Genomic DNA, 13995 nt, shown 5'->3' with positions numbered 1-13995 from the left:
AGCACTGTCTAACTGTACGTGTCTTTTTAAAAAAATTTTCCGATTCACTATCCTTTTGATTCTATCGACTTGGGTCTGAATTTAGTTCTTAACAGTCCTTGGCTAGTATTTCTTCCAGTAATACTGACTTTCACATCTCTGTTGTGTTACCTACAAGATATCCTAATAGACTCTAGTTCAGACTTTCCAACCTGTGATATCCTATAAAAATTTCTCCGCTCAGTTTTCCAAATCGACAATATACTCTTAGGTGATGCCCATCGTTCAGCTCTGGGAAACCTTCAGCTATTTTTTCCCCGCACCACTTCTATTTCCCGTTTTTAAGATGGGAGCTTGTCCATTTCGTGTTCATCTATTCTTGCAGTGCCAATGCCTGATTTTGTTTCACAGACGTTGCGTGCCTGTCTGCTCAAGCCGCTGTAACTAAGAATCGCAAACCGGGCGGCATGAATAGCAGAAATGTATTTTCTCATCACTCCAGAGGCTGGAAGTCCCAGATCCAGGGGTCTCAGGGCTGGTTCCCCCTGAGGCCTCTCTCCTGGGCGTGTAGACTCCATCTTCTCCCTGTGTCCTCCCGGGGTCGTCCCTCTGTGCGTGTCTGTGTCCTCATCTCCTCTGCTTATAGGGACACCAGTCAGATTAAATTAGCATCCTTGGCCGCTTCCGGGGCTGACAGTGCTTGCTGTTATGAGTTCCCGTCTGCATCCCATCTTTGATAGATTACGATCCTGTCTTGGCCAGCAGAGATCTCCTTTTCGCCCTTAAAGCGCGGCTGTGCCCTTGTGATGCACCTGCTACGTTTTCCATTAATTCTATGATTTCGGCATGGCCCGGGACCAAGGCTGCCGTTTTGAAACTGAACCCCAGACTTGGGTTTTATGATGTTCCGCCTTCCTTCTCTTCTCTTTTTTCGCTACCATGTTTTCTTGTGGTTTTCCTCCCCTGAAGAGTCTCACCACGTTGAGGACGTGTAGACTGTGCTCGGCGCCCTCTGTCTAGTCATCTAAATGCCCTTGTCACGTAGCTGTTCTTCCCAGATACGCTCCAACTTGATCTTTCTACGCTGGAAAGGATCTGCTGTCTTGCGCTTCGCTGCGGCTTCCGTGGTGAATGACTTTTGCTATTTCTGCGTCCTTGGGAGTTAATCTCTAAAAATGAAAACACTGAAACCTGGAACAGATAGGGACAGTATTCTGAGGCACGGGGACTTCCTTTATCTCTTAAAAGTAACGTCTGTTTCTTCTATTTAAAAAAATAGGTTTTGTTCTTGCCAGTGAGGGAGAACATGGCACCAGTGGTGAGGACTATTGACAGCGATTCCTACCAATCTTTTATGGGAGAGATATTTATTGGAGAGATGGTTATTAAAGGAAGGTGGAAACGGCTACGTGTGGTGAATCAAAAAAGCAAGGTTCGCAAGCCATTGGTGTCTCTGCCTCTCTCTCACCTGGATCTTGGGAGACTCCAGTTTTTCTTGGTGTGCGTTTGCCAGAATGCCATAGAATGTGTTAAGCAGTGGAGTTAGACAGATAAAACAGAGTGTGATTTTTTTTTTTTTTTTTTTTTAGAATGTCACACTGTGGCCAAATCTAATGCAGAAGTGACTGTTGGGAGTTGTAGGGTGGAGAAAGTGGACCACCACTCAAAGTTTAGCACGAGGGCTTCACCACTCACCCCAGATACCCCAGAGTATCAGCCTCTAGAGATATAGCACGTTCGGCAGTCCCATTGCACGGATGGAGATGAAACAGTGGCCTTGGGAATTGGCTTACGTGCAAACACACACACATACACACACACACACACACACACACACACACACACACACAACCAAGAGGCACGAGCCTCATTTTGAATCCTAGCTTTTCAATTTACCAGCCTTGGGAAAGTCTTTCAAACTCTGCAATCTCCAATTCCTCCCACCAGGAAATGGAAGTGTCATCGTGAACCCTTTGAGACAAGCAGGGTGGGCTATTTTGAGGATCCACTGGGAACAGGTGTGTGGAAATGCCTGAGGAGCTATAAAGCTCTATAAACTGGCTATGGTGTTATTAAACTTTATGATATACCGCTTTGTCTTCTGGGGTAGCTCCTCGGGCTGTGAAACCTCCTTGACTTGGGGTAATTTGAGGTTCCTAGGCAGGGGAGGGTCAGACTGTCCTACTCTTTGGAGACTATGATTAAAAAATCATAATTATAGCTGCTAAACATGTCCTTCTGTGCTCAGGTGCACGCTGTTTATTGGTATGCATTTTAGGATAGGCACCACAGTTGATTTCCTGTGCATTTTAGGATTTATATGTGTCCTGCAGGAGAAGCACAGGATGAATTTTTTATTTTTATTCTTAGTTTTGAGACAGAGTCTCACTCTGTTGCCCTGGGTAGAGTGCAGTGGTGTCATCATAGCTCACTGCAGCCTCCAACTCCTGGGCTCAAGCAATCCTCCTGCCTCAGCCTCCGGAGTATCTGGGACTACAGGAATGCACCATAACACCCAGCTAATTTTTTTTTTCTATTTTTAGTAGAGACGGGGTCTTGCTCTTGCTCAGGCTGGCCTCAAACTCCTGACCTCAAGCAATCCTCCTGCCTTGGCCTCCCAGAATGCTAGGATTGCAGGTGTGAGCCACCTCACCCAGTCAGGATGAATTTTTTTTAAAAAACAAAATGTTTTCTAGCAGCATGTCACACAAAAGTGAATCCCATACAAAAAGTTACTGAATATGTGTTTGTTCATCAATTACTTATTTATTTCACTGACTCTAGAATGAAGGCTTTCTGTCGCTGGGTCCACACAGTTTGTTGGAACGCTCTCGTTAGAACTGCCCTAAGCCGATAGACCATGCATACAATTTTGTCTTATACTTTCTGAGCAAATTTGCGTTTTTTTTTTTTTTTTTTTTTTGCAATTAGGTATACAGAATTTACTGTGTCACCACGAAACTGTCTGGCTAACACTTTGGACCATTAGCTGTCTAGCTATGAGAAAAAAACTTGCCCTGCAGGTGTTCTCAGTTTAGTTTTCTCTTCCCCAGGTAGCACGACAAGAAGACATGAAACTGCCGTTCTATGACTGGTGAGTAGGAACATTCATGAACACGAATTATTCTCTATTTCTAGAGACAAGGGTTCCTTCTTCGTCAGCATTTTCCATATCCTGGCTGGTTTTGGTTTTGCATAATGTACCTGAGAAATATGTGCTAAGAATGTCCTCTGTGAATGTGGGTTATCAACTATTCCTCGTACCTTATGCAAGTTTTTTTTTTAATTCTTTAAATTTCAGAATATCACGGGAGTACAAATATTTAGGTTACATATATTGCCTTTGCACCTTTGCTCTCTATATTTCCAAACCATAATTAAACTCAGGCAGGTTTGTGATTTTCATACTGTCTTTGTGGATAGGTGATTTAATCATTTCATAATAGCCCTGGCATTCTGTATTAGTGATTTTCACTTGAAATTTTCTTTTGGCTGATGCTATTATTGCTGCAACAAGTTTTTTTTTTTCTTTTCTTTTCTTTCTTTCTTTCTTTCTTTCTTTCTTTTTTTTTTTTTTTTTACTACTATTTGCCTGGTGTAGGTTTTTACATCTTTTTGAGTCTCCAATTTTATTTGTGTTTTGGTGTTACATGTGTCCTTTAGGAAAAGCACATGACGCATTTTTTAAAAAAGAATTAGTGTGAAATTCTTTTTACTTTCATAGGCAGATAAACCACCTACATTTTTTATAAATGTTACCATAATTGATCTTATTTCTGCTATCTTACATGCTGTTTAGTATTTTTTTTTTATTTCAGACTATTACAGAGGTAACAATGTTACATATATTGGTTACATAGAGTGCCTTCGCCCCACCTTGCTCTTTTATCATTTTGAGGTCTCTTTCAGTTTTCTTTTCCTTCTTCCTGCAATTTATGGGCTGTCTTGTGGTTTCTCTACTTCCTTCCTCCCCCTCCACCCTCAAGTGTCCTGGAAACTATGTCTCGTGTTTCCCTTCATCATCTTAACATGGTTATTAACTTATCGAAATATATGGGTTCATCAGCATCCCTGTCCCCCCTCAAAGAACACAAAGACTGGGGAACGTTTTCACACCACATTCCTCCCTCTCTCTCTCTCATCCTCCGATATAATCATCGCTTAGTCAATTGTTTACCCCTTCCTACAATAATTATTATAGTGTTATTATTATTTTCCTGTCAGTCCATATTTAGAGTTATCAGCATGTTTTATCTTTTTTTTTTTCTTTCAATGTCTTTTCTTATGTCTACCCTTTCTTTCTGGGGCAACTGTGTCTTTTGCTGAAAACATACCTCAATAATTCTTCTGTAGAGATTCTTTGAGTTTATGGTTATCCGCCAGTGCCCATAATCCCTTCTCATTCTTCAGTCACTTTGTGGAAGGGTGTCACATCCTAAATTCACAGTGATCGTTCTCTCAGCACTCTGGAAACAGTGGTACAAAAGCGAATTATGTAACCAAAATGTGTGTACCCCCATGGAATTCTGAAATTAAAAAGAAACCCAAAATAAATATCAGTGAAATGCCTAATTAGAAAAAAATTTGGAGAGTTGGGGGTCTCACTATGTTGCCCAGGCTGGTCTCAAACTCCTGGCCTCAAGCAATCCTCCTGCCTCAGTCTCCCAAAGTGCTGCGATTACAGGAGTAAGCCATCACACCTGGTCCCAGGTTACTCTCTACTTTAATCTAGCCAAATGTTCATCCGATATAATGAGGTTATCATTTAATTTCAAGGACTATGTTTTTCATGTCTAAAATTTTTATTTTTTTACTTAAAAAAAAAAAAACACACAAAACTGTCCTGTTCTCCTTTGGAAATGCCTTGTTCTTGCTGTCCAGACTTAATTTCTCGAGCCTTTGGTTGGAAGCTCCTTAGCATGGGGACGTGAATGAAGGTCCCAGGAAATGATTAATAATCATCTCATGGTTTCATCTGCTCACTTGATATGTATCATCTATTTATCTAATACATCTCTCTATCTAATCTGTCTATCCAGCCTCATCTACCCATTATCTACATATCTCTCTTTGATCATTTATTATCTATCCCTACTCTACCATATCTATGTTCCATCTACTCCTGGAAATATTTTGCCCTCTTAATTTTGTTTCTTTTTCTTTGCAAGCTCATCTTATGCACGTGCAAATTTTTGTGGGATTTTGAGTGAAGGTTTCCCCGGAGACCACCCCCAGGTTTATTAATTCACTAGGAGGACTCACAGGATTCTGCTAGAGTTGAGCTCAAAGACGTGATCGATTACAGCTAAATGATGGGAAAAAAAAATCGTTAGAGGGGCAAGGCACCAAGCTGTAAGTTAGGAGACCAAACACAAGCTTCCAAGAGTCCTCTGAGTGGAGGGACACAGGGTGTATTTGTCGTCCCCAGCAACAGGTTCTGACCACACGTGTGGAATGTTGTCTACCTGGGAAGCTCCTCAGAGATTCGGCACCGAGACTATTTATTAGGGGCTGGCCACGTATGCACCTGCTGCCTGCCAGTGACCAAAACTCCAGGCTCCCAGAAGGAAAGCCGGTGTTCAGCATAAACCACATTGTCTGTAGAAACGGTTTGGGTGCAATAACGCCCTCCCATCCGTTAGTGAATGCAAGACCCCTGCCACATTTCAAGTCCCCAGATTCTAGCCAGTGGTCAATCTTGCAAGCTGGCCTTTCTGAAAAGTGTAGCCTCAGGCCAGCCAAGCTAATTTTTGTTCCCGATACAGGTGTGTTGTGCAAATGTCCCCGGTGAGATACAGTCTGGCTTTCTCCCTGCTCTCACACAATGTGTGGGTTTAAACTTCTTTTATGCAAATTCCCAGCTTGGGGGTTCTGCGCTGTTGGGATGGAAGGTCCAAATTTGGACCCAGGCACTTGGACAGCACAGGCTTTAGGTGCGGCTTTGTCATGAGCTTTCTTTCTCTACCATGGTTTTGGGTGGATGTCTGCCTCTCCACATTGCCGTGGGGAGAGTGTCAGTCATGGCGGGGCTGAGGTTTTTAATCTCCACAGCAAGGAGAACCCATGGGACTTCTGTAGGGAGTCCTACATTTGCGTGTTTATTGGTTAGCTCTGCTTGGGGCTGCATTTTGCAGGGGGCAGGGGCAAAAGTGGAAATGGTTGGGGCGACTAACAAGGTTTTGAGTTATCCAAGCAAGAGATGCAGTGAGTTTCTTGGGCTACAGAAATGGGAGCAAAGATGAACAGATGTAAATGGATTTATGATATCATATTTGAGGTAGAATTAACAGGACTTGCAACTGATTGAATGGAATTTGGGGTCTGGGAACTGATTACATGAGGGAATGTTGGTCTTCAGTTTGCAGTGATATGGGTTTTTTTTACAATCTAAAATTTAGAAAATGTTAAATTTTCTTTTATAGATGTTAAAAATTTCTAGTTTTCTGGAGGTTTTTTTTTTTTCTTTTTTCTTTTTTTTTTTTTTGACAGGCAGGGAGTTGAGTTTCGTGCACTGATGTGTTCCTTATGTGTACATATTTTCTTGATGAAGTAAAGAAGGAATAACTTTCCATGCACTCATGGGATACTTGCGTTCCCTGGGCTTAGATCCAAGAAGTTTGCTGGAGATTCTCTTGTCACTTTCCCCTTCATGTGGCTTGGAGCAAAATGATGAGGTTATAAAATGTATTCAAAAGTACAACTGAGCATGAAGAAAAAAAATCAAGCCTGACTAGCTCTGACTCTCTGATTTTCAATTTTATTTACGTTTTTATGCCATAAAATCAAGTATTTCAGCCTTACCCTCATTTAATCACTGTTATCATCTTTAAGGATCTGATGCCACTAAAACAAGGCTGAAAAGATGTTATAAGAATTAAATGCTAGAATACTTGCAAAATTAATTGGGAAAATATGATACTGTATCCATAAGGAATATTAATTTAAAAAATAATTCTGGTTTTTGAGTAAGCCAATGCAGATATGTTGTACAGTCAGAATTGATAAGGAATATCACTATTTTGTATTTTTTAAATCTCAGAATATTACAGGGGTACAAATGTTTCGGTTACATAAATTTCTTTGGTACCATTTGAGCCAAAGTTACAAGTGTGCACATCCCCCAGATGGTGTGCATTGTACATGTTAGGTGTGAATTTACCCATCCCCTCCTCCCCCTCCCACCTGCTTGATTTCCGATGAATGTTATTACTATATGTGCACATAAGTGTTGATTGATTAGTTCCATTTTGATGGTGAGTCCATGTGGTGCTTGTTTTTCCATTCTTGGGATACTTCACTTAGTAGAATGGGCTCCAGCTCCATCCAGGATAATACAAGAACTGCTAGATCACCACTGTTTTTTGTGGCTGAGTAGAACTCCACATAGACCACATTTTATTAATCCACTCCTGGATTGATTGTTTCCACATCTTTGCAATTGTGAATTGTGCTGCTATAAACATTCTAGTGCAGCTGTCTTTTTTATAGAATGTCTTTTTTTCCTCTGGGTAAATACCCAGGAGAGGGATTGCTGGATCCAATGGTGGTTCTACTTGTATCTCTTTGAGGTATCTCCATACTACTTTCCATAGAGGTTGTACTAGTTTCATTATTTTGTATTTTAAGTGGCCAAAAATGCAAACGTTAATTGACAGTGTCTGTTAATCTGTTTCACTTTGTTTTTCCCCCAAATACTTTTAGGATCTGCTGGCTGTGGGTGACCCTGTGCTGCTTGTTTGGGGGTGTCCATGGGACATTCATGACGAGAAACTCCAGACCCAACATTGTGCTGCTGATGGCAGACGACCTTGGGGTGGGAGACTTGTGCTGCTATGGCAACAACACAGTGAGGTAAAGGCCGCCCTGGGCCCGCCCTGCCCGTGGGTGGGGGTCCCTGATGCCACAGCTGCCCCGTCTTTGTCATTGCAGAGGACGTTTGACGGAGAGGAGCCCATTTTCTGCCATTAGTTATCACAGGGAGTAGCACAGGCTGCTGAGAATAACTGCAGAATCTGGAGATCACATGGCAGTGCAGTCCTGAGTCTCCAGACACCACTGTTGGATTTTATTGCCATGGCAAATTTCATGTACTATAAAACTTACCCTTCTAACCATTTTAAAGTGAACAATTCAGGAACATGAAGCACAGTCATAATGCTTCAAAACCATCATCTCTAATTCCTGAACTTTTTCATCCCGACAAAAGCAGATTTTATACCCATTAAGCACTCACATTCCATGTCTGCTCCTCTCCCCAGTCTGCTGGTCACCACTGATTTGCTCTTTGTCTCCACGGATTTGCTTATTCTTCAAATTTTGTACAGTAGGAATTATATGATGCATTCATTGTCTTGGGCTGTCACAGCAAGGACCACACACTGGGTGGCCTGAACAATAGACGTTTATTCTCTTGCGTCCTGGAGGCTGGAAGTCCCAGATCCAGGTGTCTCAGGGCTGGTCCCTCCCGAGGCCTCTCTCCTGGGTGTGTAGACGCCGTCTTCTCCCTGTGTCCTCACGGGGTCGTCCCTCTGTGCCTGTCTGTGTCCCCATCTCCTCTGCTTATAAGGACAGCAGTCCTGTTGGATCAGGGCCCACCCTGGTGACCTCAGTTTACCTTAATCATCTCTTTAAAGACCCGTCTGCAAACACAGCCCCAGTCTGAGGTCCTGGGTCTCAGGGCTTCAGCATATGGATTTGGAAGGACACAGTTCAGCCCATGACCTATAACGTATGGTCTTTTGTGCCTGGCTTCTGTCAGTGAGCCTCATGTTTTCACGTTTCATCCACATTGTAGCAGGTGTCAGTCTCCTTCCTTTCTATGGCTGAATAACATTCCGTTATATAGACATACCACCCTAGCCTAGAGTTTTAAATATATCTTCCTTGAATTATTTCCAAAGCCTCTGGTACCTGGGGACCTGCCTTATTCCTCTACCACCTGTTGACAGGCAGATCCTGCTCACGTGAAAGTACACGGCATCTTTTAGGGTGCATTTAATTCAACAGCACTCTTTCTTCTTGGCAAGTGGATCACAGTGTTGTTCTATGTTTTAAACATATACTTGTCAATGGAAAGCTGTTGATCTCAAAGGCATTTTAGGTCTGCATAAGCAAAGGAGGGGTGGAAGGAGGCATTTCCCTAGCCATTCTGTGGAAGTAACCAGTTAGAAGGGAGGCATCACTCAGGACTGATACATTGTAACTTGCAGGCAGACACTGTCTCTGCTCACACAAAATGCAGGGTTGCTACATTGTAACTCGCAGGCAGACACTAGCTCTGCTCAGACAAAATGCAGGCTTGATACATTGTAACTCGCAGGCACACACTGGCTCTGCTCACACAAAATACAGGCTTGATACATTGTAACTCGCAGACAGACACTATCTCTGCTCACACAAAATGCAGGGTTGATACATTGTCAGTAACAATTGATACAGTGTCTGCCTCCACTGTCACAAAATACAGGGCTGCAGGGAGAGCCTCAGATGCAAAGAGTGTTTAAGGGCTTACAAGACCCTTCCTCATCATCTTTCGGTAGGATGATGAAAAAAAAAAAAAAAAGCTGTTCACATGTGATCACGATTGGGTATGGTTTAGTTTATGGGAGAGCAAGGCCCCTCTTTTTTCTTTCCCCATAGAATTCTATAGGTTTATGAAAATTTTTTGCAGTATTTTGAAGACCTTAAAATATTGGACATAATGGGATATAAACTCCAAAATGTTACAACTTTTTAATAAAAAAAAGTCAAGTTTACTAGGAGGAATACATTAATATTTTACCTAATGTAAGTTAACCCATTGATGTTAGGACTATAATAAGAACAAACTGGCTAACTTTTCCTTTGAAATGCATATTCACTTGGACTCCTGGTGCTTTAATTATGCCATGTGTCCTGTATTTGTTTGTAATGGTTGTGCCTGGAGATATATTATTTTATGCTCATCTTTTTGTTTGCTTCTAACCATTGAGGCATCTAAGCTGGTAGACAGGAAGAGGGGGTGGGCAAACTCACACCTAATGGGTACAATGCACACTGTCTGGGGGATGGGCACATTTATAACTTTGACTCAAACACTACAAAAACAATTTATGTAACCAAAACATTTGTACCCCCATAATATTCTGAAATTAAAAAAAAAATGACCCACAGGACTTGAAAAAAACATAAAAAATAAAATAATAAAATAAAGACCACACAGAACCCTTTTGTTCTCTGGAATAGCACTGTTGACATACAACTGACTTTGAATGCCATTAAAGATCAGCCAATGGTAGTCCAAATGTTTCACTTTGTTGAATAAAGTCTTACATAGACAGTTGCCAGTCGGCAAAAAAGTTAAACATTTCTCATAGGGTTTTATGATAAAAGAGTAGCATGCAATATTCAACACAGATCAATGTTTGTCATGTCTAATGCAGAATCTGCAATAATGGAGTAGTACTTAGTGTCTGGTCCCTTTGCACTTTATGGAACAGATTTTACAACCAAAATAGTGCCAAGCCATTAGTCTTCAGATAGGCCAGCCACAATCTCGGCAGTTTGTCCATTAATTAAAAAAAAATCCATTTCAGAAGCATCTTTTCTGACCATCTTATATTCTGTATGATTGTTTTGTAAATATTACTGTGATCACAACCTTGGAAAGAGAGTTGCTTTTTCATGAAACAGATGTGATCGAAAATACTGCTGGTGGTGACAGTGTATCACAAAAGCTCTAGAACGTATCCAAGTTAATGAATTCTGCGAAGTGAAGCTAATACTCACCCTAGCACCAGTTCTATCAATTGCACACATTGTGTTTTACTTTGTTCTTAATTTCATCTTCCTTCTGCTCTCAGTTTCTGTTCAGGAGTGTTCTGATTCTCACAGTCTTTGTTATTTCAACAGCTGTCGTTTTATTTTGATATTTTTGCCTATAGTGCTTTGTTTCCTTCTCTTTATGACTTTGGCCATCCGTTTTAATTTCTGTAGTTATAAAATGTGCATTTTTGACATCAAATAAAAAGCAGGTAGACAGATCGAGGTTGTAAGGGGATGGATTTTAGGTGTAGCGGACACAGTCATCTTGGTCTGGAACGGAATGGCGTTGAATCTTGATGGTTCTCTTGGCAGTTAAAATCTCACCTGCTGACTGTCATTCTGTTCACAGCACGCCAAATATCGACCGCCTGGCGAGTGAGGGCGTGAGGCTGACCCAGCACCTGGCGGCGGCTTCCACGTGTACCCCGAGCCGGGCCGCCTTCCTGACCGGCCGGTATCCCATCAGATTAGGTGATGCAAAAGAAATGCAGCAACAGTTTTTCTCACCAGCGTGCTTGCTAATGATTTGTTTTTGCAACTCTTTATAAGAACTCTCAAAAGGTCGCTCAGAGTGTTAGGAGTATATATTTAGAGGGGGTATGTTGCTATATCTGGTGGATGTCCTAAACAGGTGAGCCTCTCAGCAGGTGCTGCTGCTCCTGCTAGGTACCTGCACACAGTGACAGGGGTCGGGCCTCTTGGGAGCAACTTCCCAGCTACTGTGGACACTCCCACATCCAGGTACTTGTGGTAAGATCCTTCAAGAGGCCCCTGAAGTCTTTTTTTTTTTTTTTTAACACAGGGTCTTGCTCTGTTGTCCTTGCTGGAGTGCAGTGGCGTCATTGTAGCTCACTGCAGCCTCCAACTCCTGGGCTCTAGCAACCCTCCTGCCTCAGTCTCCCAAGTGCCTGGGACTACTGGTGTGTGCCACCATGCTCGGCTAATTTTTCTATTTTTATTGGAGAAGGAGTCTCACTTTTGTTCAGGCTGGTCTTGAACACCTGGCCTAAAGCAATGCTCCTGCCTTGGCCTCCCAGAGTGCTAGGATTACAGGTGTCAGCCACTGTCCCCAGCCACCGCCCCTCTTCCTTTTTTTTTTTTTTTTTAAGAGACAGGGTCTTGCTCTGTTGCCCAGGCTGAAGTACAGTGGTGCAGTCATAGCTCACAACAGCCTCTAACTCCTGAGCTCAAACAATCCTCCTGCCTCGGCCTCCCAGAGGGCTAGGATTACAGGCATGAGCCACCGCGCCTGGCTCCCCTGAAGTCTGAATGCTAGTGGAGACCACACAGAGACCACATAGTAGTTTTAAGATAAGTGGGTTTAATCAGTTTCTGAGGATGACGTTGGAAAAGTGGAAGGCAGAACTGGGAAGAAAGTATGACTATGAAAATGAGAAGGAAATGAGAGTTGTCCATATTTCTTTACCCTCCACCCCTCCACATGCAATGTGAACATTTAGACTTACCGACTTGAGTGTAATCACCACAGTTTAATATTTTCCTCGGTAGCTTAGCTTCGAATCAACATAATGAGCATCCAGTTTTATACCCAGCTAAAATGCAATGATGTCCTTAGACTCTGTGGAAATGTTCTAGATTATCAGTCTCTGTGTGAAATTGCCCCTGACTGCTGTGGTTTGTTTAATTTTAGTATCAGCGTGTCACCATTTTAGTATATCCACTGTCACAGTTTATATTTCAGTGAAAAAAAATTTTTTTTCTATGAGTTTTCTTGCTTCTAAGTGGCAGCTTCTCATTGGATATACTCTGGGAAATGAATGAATCAGGTTAATGTGAATTACATGAAAATTAAGGGTAAACATTGAAAGTTCTTGTCCCACGGACATTGGCTTATTATTATCTGTTTTTATTGCCCAGAGGACTTCTTTCACAATTCAAGGTTCTCAGTTTTCTTCAAAATAAAACTATTGGTTGCCAGATAAACAGTCTCTAAATCACATGGTACCACATGTGAGGAGCTGTAAAGACATAGATCCATTTGAATTTCCAAAAAAAAAAAAATTATAATTTTAGGAAATTGAAAGTATTGATTAGGATGGAATAAAATTTATTTCTCAAAATTAGGAAAAAAATTAAGGGATTGAAGGAGAGATTCCAAGTCAAGTCATTGCCATATATATTTTTTAAATTATTTGACACAAATAATTCAGTTCAGTTCTCCTATGTATCAAAAATTCCAGCAAAAAATTCAATACTGAGATAATATTCCAACTTTTCCCTTAACCAAAGAGTTCTGCATTTAGCAAGAGTGTAGGGAAGTACAGCCGTAAAGGCGAGGGGTTGCTTGGGAGTGAGCGGGGTGGCAGAGGTGTAGGGGAAGAGGATCTCAGGCATGTTGGGTTGGATCCCGATATTCGCAAAGACTGTCATTAAAAGATGGACTGTGATATTAATCTGGTGATGTCTTTGGATTTAGGAATGGCGTCTCCCTACAACCTGAACCGTGACTTCCCCTGGCTTGGTGGTTCGGGGGGTCTTCCCACCAACGAAACGACTTTTGCCAAGCTTCTGCAACATCGGGGCTACCGCACGGGACTCATAGGTATGGGATTGGGATCGTGCGTATTCCTTCTCAATCCAACTACCCTTTTCCAGGGACGTTGGCTGTAGATGTGCCGGTTGACTCTCTTTGAGATGAGACACCTGGACAAGGAACTTACACACAATTACTGAGGACCTCCAGTCTCAAGGGCATAGTATTGGGAAAACCACGGGAATAGAAAGCAAATGGGCATATCCAATGTGGCCACCAAAACAGAATATTGCATAGGGGATGTGCTACTTTTGTGATGCCATTAATAGCGCAAAAACTAGTATATTCTTAAAGACATACTCTTGAATGTGAGAACTTAAAGCATTCATAGTGCTCATGTTGAGGCAATCTCCGGTCTATTTAGATCACATGACATCCTGTGACATGTTGTGGGGCGTGAGTTTGTAAGGCAACATATGGCCAGGTAAGTTTGTCCCATAGTATTCTGGTCCAAGGAGATGTTCCTCTAGGAAGACACGGTGTGATCAAATCGTTTTGAGGAATGGAGTAATCTCAGTGTGAATTGTAGGACACAGTTCTGAGATGTCCTCAGTTAGGCAAAAAAATAAGGAGGAACTTTGCAACCAGCAGGGCAGGTATTCCCATGAAACTCCAGTTGCACCCGGGGAGTGAGCATCCTCTAGACTACCTTGGAACAA

At 42.1% G+C, this 13995-nt stretch overlaps 1 protein-coding gene across 2 annotated transcripts in view; it reads left to right on the top strand.

The window, feature by feature from the left end:
- Nucleotides 1-1314: 1314 nt before the first annotated feature.
- Nucleotides 1315-13995, top strand: part of ARSH (arylsulfatase family member H) — a 28181-nt gene continuing 15500 nt past the window's right edge. Inside the window, exons 1-5 of one of the 2 annotated variants that reach the window (XM_045537675.1) lie at nt 1315-1411; nt 3033-3073; nt 7681-7830; nt 11132-11253; nt 13220-13345. In XM_045537675.1, the coding sequence (XP_045393631.1) occupies nt 1334-1411; nt 3033-3073; nt 7681-7830; nt 11132-11253; nt 13220-13345 (517 nt within the window). In that variant the 5' untranslated portion in view covers nt 1315-1333. Of the gene's footprint in view, nt 1412-1941; nt 1998-3032; nt 3074-7680; nt 7831-11131; nt 11254-13219; nt 13346-13995 lie in introns of those variants that run through there. The other variant, XM_045537676.1, reaches the window with a different exon arrangement.

The sequence above is a fragment of the Lemur catta genome, chromosome X (assembly GCF_020740605.2).
Source record: "Lemur catta isolate mLemCat1 chromosome X, mLemCat1.pri, whole genome shotgun sequence".
Lineage (NCBI taxonomy): Eukaryota > Metazoa > Chordata > Mammalia > Primates > Lemuridae > Lemur > Lemur catta.
Note: the sequence above shows the minus strand (reverse complement) of the source record. Positions and strands in the feature narration are given on the sequence as shown.